Raw genomic sequence first — 17,992 nt, 5'->3', positions numbered from 1 at the left:
CTACTTTCAGCAGGATAATGCGCCATGTCATAAAGCTCGAATCATCTCAGATTGGTTTCTTGAACATGACAATGAGTTCACTGTACTCAAATGGCCTCCTCAGTCACCAGATCTCAATCCAATAGAGCATCTTTGGGATGTGGTGGAACGGGAGATTCGCATCAGGGATGTGCAGCCGACAAATCTGCGCCAACTGTGTGATGCCATCATGTCAATATGGTCCAAAATCTCTGAGGAATGCTTCCAGCACCTTGTTGAATCTCTGCCACGAAGAATTGAGGCAGTTCTGAAGGCAAAAGGGGGTCCAACCCGTTACTAGCATGGTGTACCTAATAAAGTGGCCAGTGAGTGTATATGGTAATTATTTTTGCAATGCTTTATTCTTAGAGCTATAACTTTTTTATTTTTCCACTGATGGAGCTGTATTGTGGCTTGTTTTTTGTGGGACAAGATGACGTTTTCAGCTATATCATTTTTATTTATACTTGTCTTTTATTATTGCATTTTGTTCCACTTTTTGTTAGGAGGTATGATGAAAAAGCATATTTCTTTGCCTTATTTTTTATTTATTTTTTTACGATTTTCATTGAAGGAGTTAATTAGTGGGCAGTTCTATATGTCGGATCATTACGGATGCGGTGATACCAGATATGTGTACTGTTTTTTTTCATAATCGCTCAGAGCTGGAGAAACAAGTTAATTAGATCATGCACTGTGCATGATCTACCGTATTTTTCGGATTATAAGACACACTTTTATAATCCCCAAAATTAGGGGGAAAATGGGAGTGCTTCTTATAAACTGAATATTGTTCTTACCGAGGGGTCAATGCTGCCGGCCCGGAGCTGGGGGTGTTGTAGTGGTGGTGCGGTGGTCCTGCAGTGTGTGGTGGTGGTACGGCGGCGAGCAGTAGCCATGCGGCAGCACATGGCGGCTGCCATTCTTATTCCGGAGTCCAGCGTCCGGCTTCTCACTCGGCACAAGCGCAGATGGAGGAAAGCTGAGATCTCCATCTGCGCCTGTCTCTATGCGATGTTTCCAGGAAAATGTCCGCGGATGCAGCGCAGGTGCAGATGGAGATCTCGGCATCAAGATCTCAGGAGATGAGATCTCAGCGCTAAGATCTCCATCTGCACATGCACCGCCCCGGCAGCCATTTTCCCGGGGTCCACCTCATAGTAAACAGTGCGGGGGCTCTGGGCTTTCACAAAATGTCGGCAGCCACCGAACTCTTGCCTCCTCCTCCAGCTGTGACCCTGAGACCCTGCTGCACTGTGGACTGCACCACCAAACATCGGCAGCGTCCCACATCCGAACATCCCTTTCTCCCAGTCTGGTGTCTGCAGCATCACCCCACTCCTGCCTCCGCCAGCAGCGACCCTAGGACCCCACTTCACCGCAGCCATCACCCCCGGTAAGCAATAAGACGCCTGGATTGTAAGAAGCACCACCATTTTATTAAAAAAAAGTTTTTTTTCCTATTTTTCGCCTCAAATGTTGGGATACATCTTATAATCCGGTGCGTCGTATAAACCACAAAACACGGTAACTAACTTTCTAGAGCCTGGTGACTCAGATATCGTCATGATGACATCAGTTCACCATTGCAACGAACGGCCCCTCGAATTGATGTCGTGGGGGCACTGATCGAAGAGCAGCGGGAGCCCCTTCCCATTGCCTGATATCTCAATGCTGAAATTGATATTGATCACAGCACTTAGAGGGCTAAATTGCTGGATCCTTGAAGCAGCGCAGGCACTGCTCCTGGTGGTGAGTGCCAGGTGCTAGCTGTCATGTCAGCCGAATATCCGGCATGCATCGCACGCATACACCTCCTGTGCGCGCAAAATCGCCTGGACGTATCCACATGTCCAAGGTTGTGAAAGGATTAAAGGAATTTATCTAGGGGTGAGGTGAGCATTTTGAACCCACAAATGATTCACGGAATTTTATAACCGTGGACAGCAAAATTGAAAAAGTTTTTTTTGCTAAAATGTTGCTTTAGGCCCAAGTTTCTAATTTTCACATGAGGTACTAGGAGAAACTGAACCCCATAATGTGTTATGCTATTTCTCTTGAATATGTCAAAATTTGGTCAGAAACTACTGTCCAGGCAAACTGGAAAATTCAAAACGGAAGTAGTGCCATTTTGGAGTACAGTTTTTGTGCAAATGGTTTACCATGTCAAATTACCAGAGTCCCTGAGGTGCTTGAACAGCAGAACATCCCCAAAAGTGACCCTATTTTGTAATCTAAGTTGTAGTGAGCTTGTTGACACCACAGGTTTTCCCCGAGTTTTATAACATTGATTCATAAAGAAAAATAATATTTTTAACAATAAAATGTTTTCACAAGGGGAGGTAGCTGAAATGTACCCATAATATATTATGACCTGTCTCCCAAATGTGGCAGTACCCTTTATATAACTGTACATTACAGTTTTGGAGCACGGCAGAAGAAAGGGGGACAATTTGACTTTGAGCATAGATTTTCATGAAATAAATAGTGTGTGGGTACCATTTGCAAGTCCTCTAAGGTGCCAGAACAGAGGAAGCCTACTCAAGTGATGCCATTTTGGAAATTACCCCCCCCTCAATGAATTCATCTTCGGGTATATTGACTATATTCACCATACCATTGTTTTTCAGAAAGAAACATGCAGTTGGAGTTGCACAGTGAAACTTACAAATACGCCAGCATAGTGTCCATACATTGTGCCCCGCATGTATTTCTGAAGAAACGCACTTCGTAAATTGTTAATTGTGCTTTCCTCGCTACAGCAATGCCAAACATGTGGATGTTAACTACAGTTTCTGCATACTGTAGGACTCAGAAGGGAAGGGCATTTGGATTGTGAGTGCAGATTTTGTAGGATATTTTCTTTGGATGGGAGGAAAGCATGATGGTTTTCTAGAGCCTTTTCCTGCCAGTAACATGGAAACCCCTATATTTCCATTGACAGATGATGGACTTGAGGGTTGAGCTGAAGATTTTATTGGTACTATTTCTATTCTATTTTTTAGGAAGACAAAATAAACAAAAAATAGCAACTCATGCGTTGTTTTTATTTTTTTATATTGTTCACTGTGCGGCAAAAGTGATAACACAATTTAAAAAAAAAAATTGTTTATTCATCACCATATTTTGTGAGTGATAATTTTTCTTATTTTTCTGCCAGTGGAGCTCAGTGAGTGCTTGTTTTTTGTGTGACATGATATTTTCAGTGATACCATTTTTCTTTGTCTTTTTGATCTCATTTTGCTCCATATTTTGTACAGCATAATAATGATAAAACAAAGTTTTTGCCTTGAATTTAATAAAAAATGTTATGGTACTCACTGTAGGGGTTAAATAGTGTGAAAGATTTATAGCTCAGGCCATTCCGAATTCAACAATACCAAATGAGTTTACTTTTTTGCTTATTTCAGCTCTTATATTAAAATTGCTATTTATTAGAGGATCATTTTTTTCGGATTTGTATGGTCTTTATTTTATTTTATGTTTTGTTTCTTCATATTTTTACCATTATTTTACTTATTTAACTTTTTTTATTTAGTCCCTGTGTGTGTCTTGAACATTTTATTAGTTTAATTGCTGATCATACACCTTGTAATACTGATGTATTGCAGGTTATGAAATCTATCAATGTTACACTAACAGGAAGTCTATTAGATCCTGTTTAGGATATCTTAGACCCTTCTTATGGCAAAGCCTAACAGGCCATACTTGGCTGAACTGGAGCTCATTCTTTGAACTCTGGCTGCCATGACAGCCATCCACAACCCCTTTGGTGGGGGAAAATGGGGTGAGAGATCCCCCTTCCTCTTATAACCCTTTGGATGCAGTTGCTATTGACTGTGGCATCTAGAGGGTTAAACAGCCAAGTATGGTACTCTGTTGTCAGTTTAACCCAAACTAATGTGGTGACTGTATCAGACAGAGCTCTTTTGCCTTCACGATCATCTGGATATAACAGTACGTACATTTGTGGGAAGACCTCAGTAAATAATAAGTAAGTCCAATGTTGTAGAGGGGTTAACACTCAAATATTATTAAAACTGTGAAGAAAAGGCTCATTAATCATGTGTTTAAGTATGTTAAAAGTTTTAAGAAGTTTCAACAGACGTGAACATTTCTTTGCGTAACCTAAGTCCTAGAATAAGACTAATAATAATATTTGATTAACAGATAAGAATATGTTTGGATCACATACCAAGCTGCTAAGTTTGGGAATAAAACTTTAGGCCTACAGTGAAGCATAATGGTGTCTGTGTCCTTATGTGGGGCTGCATGAGTGCTGCTGGTGTGTGGCAGGGAGCTTTAGTTCATTGATGGTATTATGAATTCACAGATGTACTATCACTCAGTACCCTTGGCAGACGTGCACTTTTTCACCATGACAATGATTCAAAACACACATCTGTTGCATTTCTGAAGAAGAACAGGGTGAAAATGATTCAGTGGCCAGGTATGTCTCCTGATGTTAACAAAATTTAACAAGTTGAGCATCATTCTCCATTGAGCAACAAGGTTCTAATGTGTTGTGTAGTCATTCTTACATTAACTAATTTGAGTAAAATTGAAGAATTTGTAATTAAATTTATATAATTAACCTAACCTTAATGTTACGATTTAAAAAATGTACTATAAAACGCAGTCTTGAGTGAGATATTGATTAAAATGTTACTTATCAAAGGGGGTATACTCCATTGTCATTTATTTTGAGTCCAATATGGGACTGTGAAAAAATTGTAGGCAGGTGTGGGAAAAATGAGAAAGAGTGCTTTCTAAAAATAAGACTGCCGATAGCTTATTTTTTATCAATTAACCAAATGCAAAGTGAATGACCAAAAGAGAAATCTAAATCAAATAATCAATATTTGACTTTAAAACAGTATTAATTCTTCTAGCTTTGGTTTCACAAAGTCATGAATTTTGCAGGATTACAGTGAAATGTAGACATAACCAATTATACCATACAGGTGATAATGATCATCTTCATATGTAGGTTGAAACACAATCACTAACTATGAAATAGCTGTGTTTGAAGTTCAAAACCGGGTAAGTAACAGCTAAACTGTGAAAAACAGGAGAAAAATGGAGTCCAGAACTATGTTAAATGAAGTTAGATTTTTATTGTAACAAGAAGACACATATAAGAGAACGTGACAAGTTCAGTGTGACATTAGATGAGGCATCCTATAAATAAGTGGCCCAGAACCAATAGAAAATAGACCAGCACCTGAACAAACATCCAAGTGGACAGCCAATATGAGGGTAAGTGAATAAGAAAATAGTATATTCATACATTTACACTAACAATGCCTATTTGGATGTCAACGTAGTAGTAGAACCTCAATTTTTAGATATTCATGAATTATTGCACTTTGCCCAAATCTGTAATCTTCTACAGCAGCAGTGTGTGTGGCTGAACGATCATGAAAAGACCCCAGCAATATATATATATATATATATATATATATATATATATGCAGTGTTGCCTGCATAGGCTCGATCACACCGAAGGCAGCCACACAAGAACACTGAAAAATTAAGTAGGTCGGGAAAGTGCCTATTTATACATCAAAGTTGACAATGCATCTTGTTACAATCAAAATCTAACTTCATTTAACATACTTCTGGACTCCATTTTTCTCCTGTTTTTCATTGGTCTAAGGAGTCGCCTCTATGGCAATCACTATTGAGGTTTACCAAAAGTACTTACTGGTGATGGATTGAAAATGTCTTTTTGGAGTAACATTTTTTTCATGTGCATTTTTTCTGTGTTATTCACAGCTACACGCTCCAAGCCTCATATGGATGACAAGGCACAAGAACAGGCTTGGTTAACTCAAATTGATGAGGTTTTCAATGACAAACCCGAAACTTCTGTGGCTGGTGGTAGTAGAGATCTCAGAGAGGCAGGCAGGAAACTTAAATCGCTATTAAACAGGCGTACGAAAACATGGTGGAATCGTGCTTTCCTCCAAAAATATATTGAAAAGGGTTTAATTCCACGTGGACTTAGGGTCCAAGTCTGCCCTTCTTTCCCCATTGAGGATTTGGATATTAAAAACAAATGGGAGGATTTGGCTAGTGAATGTTCAAAGGGTTTTATGCAACTCCTCATCCAGCTGAATGATACTACTATCACTAATTGTGACATTGAAATTGAAGAATTGCAGAATGCAATCAAAAAAGAAATGTCTGGTGATGAATTGACTGCTTTCAATCGAGAGCTTGATATCGAGTTTACAAAATGGGAAAACGAAATATGTGATATGAAAACCAATAAATTCCAGCGAGATATTGATGACCATCAATCAAATTCGGTGTATAGATGGAATCACAAACCTAGATTACAAAGAAATCCCAAAGATCTGTGTCAATTACTTCCTATGCCTCTAGTGAGGGATCAGTCAAATCTAATACAAAGTCTATGGATAGACGATTTGGCAATAATCGTGAAACACAAAGTAATAAATCTAAGTTTCCACCACCCAAAAAAGTGGATAAAAATAAGAGTCAGACACTTCAGGTAATTAATCTATCTACTTATGTTTTAACCCCCTCACAGATAGACGTGTTATCAAGGGGACTAACTTTTTCTCCCACTCACTCATTGATTTATTTAAAGCCATGAAAGATTTATATTTGTTTTCCCCAAAATTGATATTAAAAAAGCTCCATGATTGTAATAAGCAGGATCACCTAATTAATACTTACGGCCCTGTACGCTCTTGAGGAACTTCTGAGAGAACAGAACCCTAATTATCCAGGTATGTTTCCTACATCTATTCGTCCACGATCATCAAAGTTCCCTCCCTTGTCGTTATGTCCGGCTATAGAGATTTTTACTCATCTGGTTGTCGATGACTTCCGAAAAATTTCTAACAAAAGAAGCCAAAACAATCTAACAGCACAACAACGGACTGCTATAGACGAGTTGAAGTCATGTTCGGATATAGTAATAAAGCATGAAGACATCGAGGGGAACATTGTTATATTGCCCCAAGAGATGTACGAAAGGGAAGCAAGCAGACAGCTAAGGGATAAGAAAACTTATCGTAGGCTGGATAAGAGCCCATTAAAACCGTTTTTGGACAGTTTTGAAGATATCCTCTTCAGAGCCTTTGAAAAGGGCATAATTCAAAAACAAATTTTTGAGGGCCTTCTAACAAAATCCCCTAGGATCCCAACGATATATTTTACACCTAAAATTCATAAGGATCCCCTCGATCCGTCGGGATGTCCTATCGTATCGGGCATTGGGGGACTATGTGAGCCCTTCTGCAAGTTCATAGACTATTACTTAAAACTATTGGTCGAGGCCTTGCCCTCATATGCCCGTGACACGATGGACGTCCTGGCTAGGATCGATGGTATGTCTTTAGAGTCTGACATGCTTTTAATTACCGCTGATATTGAATCCTTATATATGTGCATACCTCATCAGGAAGGCATTGATGCTTGCAGATTCTTTCTTATGAACAGCAACTGGGATGGCCCTATTTGTGATTTAGTACTTGAATTATTAGAATATGTCCTTACACACAATTTCTTTTTGTTTAGGGACGTGTTCTATTTACAGCTATGCGGCACTGCCATGGGTGCGGCCTGTGCGCCCTCTTTCGCTGGCCTCTTCCTGGGGTACTGGGAGCGGGAAGTTTTTGCGGGAGAGGGTGGGCAGGTGGTAGACCATGTGCAGTGCTGGCTGAAGTACATAGATGACTTGCTCGTGGTGTGGCAGGGATCACAAAGTCAACTGCAGCAATTCTGTCAGGAGCCCCGCACTGCACTTGCTCACTGAGCCAGTGCGGGTGTCCTGAGTAGAAAAACAGTGCTCAAAGATACCTGTGTAGCAGGGCAGCAGTGGTGACGATGCGTGCTTCAGAGTATCAGGACCTGAAGGACATGACTGCTGGGGGCGTGGCCTATGCGCCACAGAGCTAGGAACTGCAGGGAAACTCCTAGAAAGGTAACTACAGGACAATGTAACCAAGGGGCATAGACAGAGACAGAAACCAGATGAAGCCAGGGTGAAAGCACAAGATAGCAATACAGTACCAAAGGGTTAGACAGAATGGATAGTCAGGACGTAGCAATAGATCAGAAAACCAGAACAGGCAATAGACGGTACAATAGGGACAAACTGTAACGGAGTAACGATAGCCAAGCCAGGAGGTCAGAACCGGAGAAGACAATAGTACCAAAGCGAGAGACAGATTACAGAGTGAGGGAACAGACCGGGTCATACATGGGAAGCAAACAAGCAACGCAGAATACACGCACACCAGGGGTCACACACACCAGAACAACAGTATAGCTGACAGAGAACCCTGGTAAAGAGTGAGTATAAATACCCCTCCCAGATCCAGAAAGAGGCCACGAACACTTAACTCTGTGAGTGCAGGGCAAGAACCCTGTTCAAACCATGACAAATTCATGGAGAATTTAAATCAAAATAGGTTTAATATTAAATTAACATACACCTATAGTAATACTGAGGTGGATTACTTGGACATCAAAATACAACTTGATCAGCAACTCAATGTACGGACTGATGTGTATAGAAAGCCCACCTCGGTAAATTCTCTTCTTCACGCCCAATCCTGTCACCCACAAGCAACTATCAGGGCTATCCCAGTGAGCCAATTTTTAGGCATCCAAAGGATTTGTTCATCAACTGACAGTTTTCAGCAACAAGCGGCAGATCTTCGGGATCGCTTTTCTACACGGGATTATAGTAATCGGCGTATCAAAAAGGGGTATAATAGAGCAAAAAAAGTTAATCGAATATCTCTATTACATCCTACCCCTAAAAATAATAAAAAACAACAGGGAACTGTCAGATTTATCTCAATGTTTAATGGAGAATGGGATAGGATGAGAGACGTTCTAAACAAGCATTGGTACATCTTAAAAATGGAACCCTCATTAACTAAATTTATATCTGAATGCCCCTTAATGACATACCGTAGGAGTCCCAATCTTGGTGATATCCTTGTACATTCCCACTACATACCTGCAATTAAAAAAAACATTCGATTCCCGTGGCCCCCCACCTGGATGCTTTCCTTGTGGAGACTGTGTGGCCTGCAAGAATATTCTGTGTACATCAACTTTTCAATCGGCAGATGGTAAAAGAAATTTTTCCATACAGCAACACATAACTTGCAACACCACACAGGTGATTTACTATGACACCTGTGGATGTGCAAAAATATATGTTGGACTAACGAGCCACCAACTAAAAACACGGACAAGAGAACATGTCCGAGACATTTTTGCGGCCAAAACAGTCTCTTTTTTTGTTTATCATTTTTTATATATTCTTTCTTCATCATATATTTTTTATTTTTTGTATTTTTTCATTATCCATTATCCATTTATTTAATATATTTTTTGATTATATATTTCTTGTTTGTCGTTTGTTTCTTTCCCACATGCAATATTTTGGGCTGACAGGTCACATTTTCTTCTCCCATTTTGGGCTGACAGGCCCCTTCTGTGTGCCTTATTGTTTCCATATCCTTCTCCCCCTGCTCCCGGGAGCTGCGCACACGCTCTCCACAACCTTCTCACTGTCTTGTGTGCTGTGCTGGTGTAAATTAACCAGCACATGTGCACTTGATTATTCTGGGCAGAGACGTCTGCCAGCTCTCTCCTCATCATTTCCGCTTCCTCTCCTGGACACTCTGGCACACATGGCTGCACTGATGAGATATATCGCAGGTATTTAAATGCTGAATTGACCTCATTCTGTACACTTCCCCTGACAAAGCCGTCCGTGTAACGGCGAAACGTGTTGGGTCCTTCCGCCCCTGTGCTCTGTCTCCTTATATATGTAAAGTGTACAGTTATGTATTTGCCCGGTTCATGTATATCTTAGCATATGTGGTGATAGTGCGGGCTCCCCTGCCTTTACCTCCGGAGCTTGTGACCGTGTTGCCGGGGTGATGGCCAGGTGCTGGCCGGCCCCTGGCTACACTGGCGTGTTTTTTGATTCCTGCGTTACCGTGGTGATGGCTCAGGCGCCGGGCTGCCTCCCGGTGACATTAGTGAATCACGTGCTCTGAGCTCCACCTGGATAACGGTCTGTTTCCGGACCGTCTTCCGGGTGCCGCTCTGCTGCACGGCATGCCTTACGGCGTTACCTTGGCGACGGCTGTTCACGGCCGCCGACAAGCACCGCTGGCACATCCTGTGACGCCGCTGACGGTGGAGCCCTCCTCTCCTTTCCACCCCCTTTCCCGCAAGGCGCATGTGCCTATTCTCAGTACTGCATTGGCTCATTTAAGTCAGATGACCAGCCTCATTCGTATATTTAAACTGGCACTTTCACCATTTAAGCCACGCCCCCCACGCACGTTGGGGTCTCTAGACCAGCACATGTGTTACATCACGCCATGATGGGTATGTGTCTACAGTTTACCTGAGCCATTTATTATGCATATTTAAGATTGTTTCACTTTCCTCCACTTTTTTTGCATGGATACCAGCATTTGATATCACACATTGATTTGTCCCTTATTAGTTTATCATCTACATGAACTAAACCTCCTGCGGCAGAACTTTTTTGTGGCTGTTTTTGGCATGATTAAACCTATACAGGCAATTATGTAAATACAGCGCACTGGGGCCATTTTTGCCAACCACTTATACTGCTGCAGTAAGGTATTACTGTCTGGACCTATATCGGACAACATGCAATAACCTATTATTGGAGGATTTATTTTGCTATTTATAGATGCATTGTCAACTTTGATGTATAAATAGGCACTTTCCTGACCTACTTAATTTTTCAGTAGGTTTTTTACATCTGAACGTTGAGATTTCACTTAGTGTTCTTGCCTTCGGTGTGATCGAGTCTATGCAGGCAACATTGCATATATATATATTACTGGGGTCTTTTCATGACCGTTCAGTCACACGCACTGCTGCTGTATAAGATTACAGATTTGGGCAAAGTGCAATAATTCATGCAATATCTAAAAATTGAGGTTCTACTACTACGTTGACATCCAAATAGGCATTGTTAGTGTTAATGTATGAATATACTATTTTCTTATTCACTTACCCTCTTATTGGCTGTCCACTTGGATGTTTATTCAGGTGCTGGTCTATTTTCTATTGGTTCTGGGCCACTTATTTATAGGATGCCTCATCTAATGTCACACTGAACTTGTCATGTTCTCTTATATGTGTCTTCTTGTTACAATAGAAATCTAACTCATTTAACATAGTTCTGGACTCCATTTTTCTCCTGTTTTTCATTGTATGGTCTATGGAGTCGCCTCTATGGCAATCACTATTGAGGTTTACCAAAAGTACTTACTGGTGATGGATTGAAAATGTCTTTTTGGAGTAACATTTTTTTCAACAGCTAAACTGTGCTGCTATAAAGATGAGATTTTGGAAAACAGATTCATTTCACAGGTCCTACACCATTTCTAGACTAAGCACAGTGCTCATGTGGTCGCCGAGTATTTTGGCGTGCTCGGAGATTTAGGTTTTGTCACCTCAGCTGCAAGATTTGCGACTGCTAGACAGCTTGAATACACGTGTGGAATGCCTGTTTGTTAGGGAAGTCCCACATGTATTCAGCCTGTCTACAAGTCGCAAATCATGCAGCTGAGAGGACGAAAAATAAATATCTGAGTACGCCAAAATATTCAGAGATCACCCGAGCATGCTCGGGGAGACCCGAGCAACAATGCTACTCGCCCATCACTAGCAGGTTCTCTGAAAGAATTAGGTAAAAGTTTGATATATTTGGCTGCAATAGAAAGTAATTTGTTTGCTGCAGAGCTGGCTGAAAAGCGGTACAATAATTAGTGTCTGCAGGTAACAGTGAAGCATGGTGGAGGTCTCTTGAAAAGCTTGTGGCTATATTTCAGCAAATAGATTTTGGGATTTGGACAATTTTAAGGGGTCCTCAATGTAGAAAAAGGCAGATACTTACAGAGGGGAAAAGTATTTAGTCAGCCACCAATTGTGCAAGTTCTCCCACTTAAAAAGATGAGAGATGCCTGTAATTGACATCATAGGTAGACCACTGTCACGATCGTGGTTTGTGGAACCACTGTGCCATGGACCGCAGAGAGCCTGGAGGGGTGTGACTAAGCGATCACCTGACTATTCACAAGAGCATGGGTCCCCAACCTGTGGCTCGGGAGCCACATGTGGCTCTCGGGCCCGTGATGTCGCTCGTGACTGGCTGCCAGCTTGGTGCATTAGCATCATATCTAGCAAACAACTATGAAGAGCAGTTTTCCAGATGGTGAATTTTGTGAGTAGCCCAGTACAAAAGAGCAGATCTGAAAGTGCATATTCTGGCTTTGGGGGTTTGGAAATCATTTAAGTATGGTAATGTGGAGACCGGATGTTGTAAAGTGTCAAGAGGAGAAGCTTAAAACTGTAAGTGACAGTGTGGTGGGGTTGGTTGAGGCGAGAATACTGAGTGGGGGTAATGTGGGAACCTCTGGCTCTTGGTAAACTGCCTTTGTGTAATTTCAGTGAAAAAACTTTGGCTGTCATTATACTAGTAGTGGGGTCAATGTGTCTCCCTATTGTGAGATGGGTGAGAGCTGGGAGTGGCTTGTGACTCTATCTTAGACCTAAATGTGGCTCGCGACACTCTCTCAAAGCTTAATGTGGCTCTCAAGGCACAAAGGTTGGGGATCACGGCACTAGAGCCTCTGATGGTGAGGTTAGACTTGGCTCCCGATGAACACCAGGTGCCCCCTCTAGGACAGACCAATGGTCGTGCAACAGCTGGACCCAGAAGGACAGGCTGGATGGAGCAGTAGGCAGAGATTGCATCAGAGTGCAGCTGACCAAGTTCGTATCCGAGTGCAGTAGACAGAGTTTGTGTCAGAGTGCAGGAGACAGAGTTAGCGTCAGAGTGCAGCAGACAGGATTTGCACTAGAGAGTGGCAGGCAGGATTTGCATCAGAGTGCAGCAGGCAGGAATAACATTTAGAGTGCAGCAGGCAGGATTTGCACTTAGAGTGCAGCAGGCAGGATTTGTATCTGAGTGCAGCAAGCAGGATTTGCACTAGTGTATAGCAAACAGGACTTGTACTGGTATGCAACCTTACACAACTTAGACTGAAACAGGAAGGTTGCTCAGGCACCTCCCCAGTGGGGAGTAAGCAGTATATACCTAATGTCCCACAGCTATTGGCTGGGGAGGAAATAGCAAGTGCACACGCTGACCCTTTAAGAGGGCGGGAGTGCAAGCGCGCGTGCCCTAAGAACATGGCAAGAGGACCAGCTGGAAGCATGCAGAGAATGGGGAAGGGAAGCACTGACCGCAGTATGGGTGAGTGGAGAGACACACCGGAGACCCTGCCTGTCAGAGCAGGACTCCGGCGTGGTGCTAACAACCACAACTATGAGAGCCAAAATGAGAGAGCAAATCCAGAAAATCACCTTGTCTGATTTGGCAATATTTATTTTGCAAATTATGGTGGAAAATAAGTATTCGGTCACCTAAAAACATGCAAAATTTCTGGCTCTCACAGACCTGTAACTTGTTCTTTAAGAGGCTCCTCTGTCCTCCACTCATTACCTGTAGTAATGGCACCTGTTTTAACTTGTTATCAGTATAAAAGACACCTGTCCACAACCTCAAACAGTCACACTCCAAACTCCACTATGGTGAAGACCAAAGAGCTGTCGAAGGACGCCAGAAGCAAAATTGTAGCCCTGCACCAGGCTGGGAAGACTAAATCTGCAATAGGCAAGCAGCTTGGTGTGATGAAATCAACTGTGGGAGCAATAATAAGAAAATGGAAGACATACAAGACCATTGATAATCTCCCTCGATCTGGGGCTCCACGCAAGATCTCACCCTGTGTGGTCAAAATGATCACAGGAACGGTGAGCAAAAATCCCAGAACCAAACGAGGGGGAACAAGAGAATGAAATGCATAGAGCTGTGACCACGGTAACAAAGGCTACCATAAGTAATACACCACCCCACCAGGGACTCAGATCCTGCAATACCAGACGTGTTCCCCTGCTTGAGCTAGTACAAGCCCAGGCCCATCTGAAGTTTGCTAGAAAGCATTTAGATTATCCAGAAGAGTATTGAGAGAATGTCATATGGTCTGATGAAACCAAAGTAGAACTGTTTGGTAGAAACAAAACTCGCTGTGTTTGGAGGAGACAGAATGCTGAGTTGCATCCAAAGAACACCATACCTACTGTGAAGCATGGGGGTGGCAACATCATGCTTTGGGGCTGTTTCTCTGCAAAGGGACAAGGACAACTGATCTGTGTACATGAAAGAATGAATGGGGCCATGTATCGTGAGATTTTGAGTGCAAACCTCCTTCCATCAGCAAGGGCATTGAACTTGAAACGTGGATGAGTCTTTCAGCATGACAATGATCCCAAGCACACTGCCAGGACAACGAAGGAGTGGCTTCATAAGAAGCCTATGAAGGTCCTAGAGTCACCTAGCCTGTCTCCAGATCTCAACCCCATAGAAAACCTTTGGAAGGATTTGAAAGTCTGTGTTGCCCAGTGACAGGCCCAAAACATCACTGCTCTAGAGGAGATCTGCATGGAGGAATGGGCCAACATACCACCAACAGTGTGTTCCATCCTTGTGAAGACTTACAGAAAACGTTTGACCTGTGTCATTGCCAACAAAGGATATATAACAGAATATTGAGAGGAGCGTTTGCTAATGACCAAATACTTATTTTCCACCATAATTTGCAAAATAATTCTTGCTAAATCAGACAAGGTGATTTTCTGGATTTGTTTTCTCATTTTGACTGTCATAGTTGTGGTCTACCTATGATTTCAATTACAGGCCTCTCTCCCCTTTTTAAATGGGAGAACTTGCACAATTGGTGGCTGACTAAATAGTTTTTCTCCACTGTATCTATCATGCAGTACCATCAGGGAGGCGTGTGCTTGGCTTCAAATTTATCCTGCCGCAGGACACCAACCCCAAACATACAGCCAATGTCATAAATAACTATCTTTAGTGTAAAGAACAAGGAGTTCTGGAAGTGATGACATGGCCCCCACAGAACACTAATGAATGACAACATCATCAAGTCTGTCTGGGATTACATGAAGAGAGAGGCAAATTGTCAGAAGCCTACATTCACAGATCTGTGGTTAGTTCTCCAAGATGTTTGCCACAACATCCATGCCAAGTTCCATCAAGGACTATGTGTGTGCAAATGTAGATAGAAAAATTGATGCCAAATTGGTAAAGGATGGTTGCACCAATATTAATTCGACTTTAATTTCTCTTTTGTTCATTCACTTAACATTTAGGTAATTGATAAAAATCAACTATTAACACTTCTAATTTTGAAAGCATTCAAACTTTACAGCATTAGTTTCACCCCTGTCTAAAAAGTCACATAAATTAGCTTGGAATGGAAAGAGCATACATTGTTTTAATAGTTTCAGCCATATAAGAAGGAATAAAAGGTACTCGATAATGTTAATTGTATCCCGCAGTATCTCTTAATACTACTTATTTTTAGATATTTGCACAAAACAAGGCTCTGCAGATTTCTTCTTCATGCTTTATAAATTAGCATGATAATACCAAAGAAAATCCAGGGTGTTAAATACAGTACAATCTGACATAATAAATACAACGTTAACCTGAATAAGATCATAGGAAGACAGGTTAATGGGGGATTTTGTGCAAGTTGCGGGGGTGACTACAAAAACATTAGACATGATGACACAAATTCACTTTTTTTCTTCAAGGGCTAATAAAATATATAAAAGTGTGCTAAGTCCAGCATCATTATATTACATAGTATGCCAAATACGATGTTATATCCTAGAGGTCATCCAACTCATTCTTTTATATTGCATGATACATATTCCTATATGCCATGTATAAGGCATAGTAATAAAGGCCATCGCCTACATCTTCAGTGGGACTTCTGCACTATATCGCCTACTGCAGACATAAAGCAGCCTGACTTCACCTTGCTACCTGGAAAAGTGTTCTTACACACTACCTAGGCACTAATATTTGGTGTTTTTTTATTAATTCCTGAATAAATTAGATTTATTTAATTTTCCCAATGTGATTACTTGGGGTACGTGAAGGTTTAATGTTGCCCCCAGTGTGTTAGACAGGTCCGCCTGGGATGAAAGTCTACTTTATACAGGTTTTTATGAGTTTTTTTTTAATTTTTTAAAAAATCCAACCATTTATAAGATAAAGTAATGGTAAGCAAGTAGGGTAAGTGCTGGGACAAGGAAGGAAAAGAGAGGTGACAACATGACAGTCACAGGTCCTATGAGATGAGGGTCCTGAGGAAAGTCTATCTCTCTGGATATCCCGTAAATCATGAAGGGCAGTATCAGGCAGCAGATGTAGGGGAATGGATGGGAGGGCACTTACCTGCCAGAGCAGCCCCACAGGTGGTGATGAAGACTGCAGTGAGCACCCCTACAGAGGGCAGCCCATTCCTCAGCACCAGCACCCCAATCAGTAGGGTCACCAGGGGCAGACAGCGCTTGAACACCACGTACATGGGGAGACTGAGTCCCCGCAGAGACCACAGAGTCAGGCTGGACTGCAGAGTGGAGAGAATGGTCACCCCTGCAAACATCCGAGCCAGCTGGAAGCCATAGGGAGGCACGGAGATCTTCCCACAGCGCCGGAGCACTTCCAGGGTGAGCGCCGCAGCGGAGCTGGTCATGCACTGCACGAGGGTCAGGAAGGAGAAGTGGTACTTGCTTATTAGGAACTTGAGCAGGATGTTCAGGGAGCCCGAGAACACCCCGTGTGCTACAGCCACGGAGATCCCCAGCAGGCGTCCCTTGCACAGCTGCATCCTGAGCACCGAGCACACTTTCCACACACGGGGGAATCCCTGCCGGAGCCTGCGTGCAGCTCAGCCTCTGGACAGCAGCTGGAGCATCACCTCCCTGCTGGAGGAGCCGAAAAGAAGAGGAGGAAAAGTAACACGGATCAATAAGGGACAAAAACTGTGCCTGCCTCCCCTCCCCCACCGGGACCTGGCGCTGACGCATTGGGGCTATGCAGATCCACTGGGTTCATTCATTGGGAGCAGTCTGATGCTCTCCTCAAGGCTCATTTATGGACAGAGGCAGTGAAAAGAAAGGGAAACAAGTAACATTCGTGTGTATAGCTTTATATATTCTTTATAACTATATATATACAGTAGTATATCTTTGTATGTATATATACTTGGTGTGTGTATGTATATATGTCTATATACACACATGCTATTTGTATATATTTGTACGTCTTGCATTTATATATATATATATTGCATATACATTCTATTGTTCAGTGTTCCCTTTATTTTTTTGAGCAGTATATATATACACACATGTATATACATACTATATACGGTATGTATATACATGGTGTATTTATACATAACCAGTTTATATATACATATCTTATTGATATTGGGTCCCAATGACCACTGACTAAATCAATAGGTTTCCTGTAATTGATTGATGGCAGAGGTCACACTGTGGTGAACACAATGGCTGCTGAGTGTCTATCCAATCCAATAAACTATTACCCACCAGAAAGTACTCTCACTAATGTAAGTGGCTATTACCTAACCTGCACATTCGCTTTATTAGTGGCTGCCAGTTCCAACCTGTTTTTATTATGATGTATTATTAAACATCCATTTTTTTATTTTTGCTTAAATTAAATACAGTAAATGCTTTTTATCACAGGCTCCTATAGATTGCAGAGGCAGCACAGAGATTGAGGTACCATGCTGAGGAGGTACCATGCTGAGGAGGTCACCATGCTGAGGAGGTACCATGCTGAGGAGGTACCATGCTGAGGAGGTCACCATGCTGAGGAGGTACCATGCTGAGGAGGTCACCATGCTGAGGAGGTACCATGCTGAGGAGGTACCATGCTGAGGAGGTCACCATGCTGAGGAGGTACCATGCTGAGGAGGTACCATGCTGAGGAGGTCACCATGCTGAGGAGGTC

At 42.2% G+C, this 17,992-nt stretch overlaps 1 protein-coding gene across 1 annotated transcript in view; it reads right to left on the bottom strand.

Annotated features, from left to right (window-relative positions):
- The window catches only part of SLC35D3 (solute carrier family 35 member D3), a 38,601-nt gene extending 21,674 nt beyond the window's left edge, over positions 1–16,927 (bottom strand). Inside the window, exon 1 of the mRNA XM_073576122.1 lies at positions 16,403–16,927. Within this exon, the coding sequence (XP_073432223.1) occupies positions 16,403–16,838 (436 nt within the window). The 5' untranslated portion in view covers positions 16,839–16,927. The remainder of the gene's footprint in view (positions 1–16,402) is intronic.
- Between the last annotated feature and the right edge of the window lie 1,065 nt (positions 16,928–17,992).

The sequence above is a fragment of the Dendrobates tinctorius genome, unplaced genomic scaffold, assembly GCF_039654945.1.
Source record: "Dendrobates tinctorius isolate UK_male_01 unplaced genomic scaffold, ASM3965494v1 ptg000046l, whole genome shotgun sequence".
Taxonomy (NCBI): domain Eukaryota; kingdom Metazoa; phylum Chordata; class Amphibia; order Anura; family Dendrobatidae; genus Dendrobates; species Dendrobates tinctorius.
The sequence above is the reverse complement of the archived record's forward strand: the minus strand, read 5'-3'. Positions and strand labels throughout refer to the sequence as shown.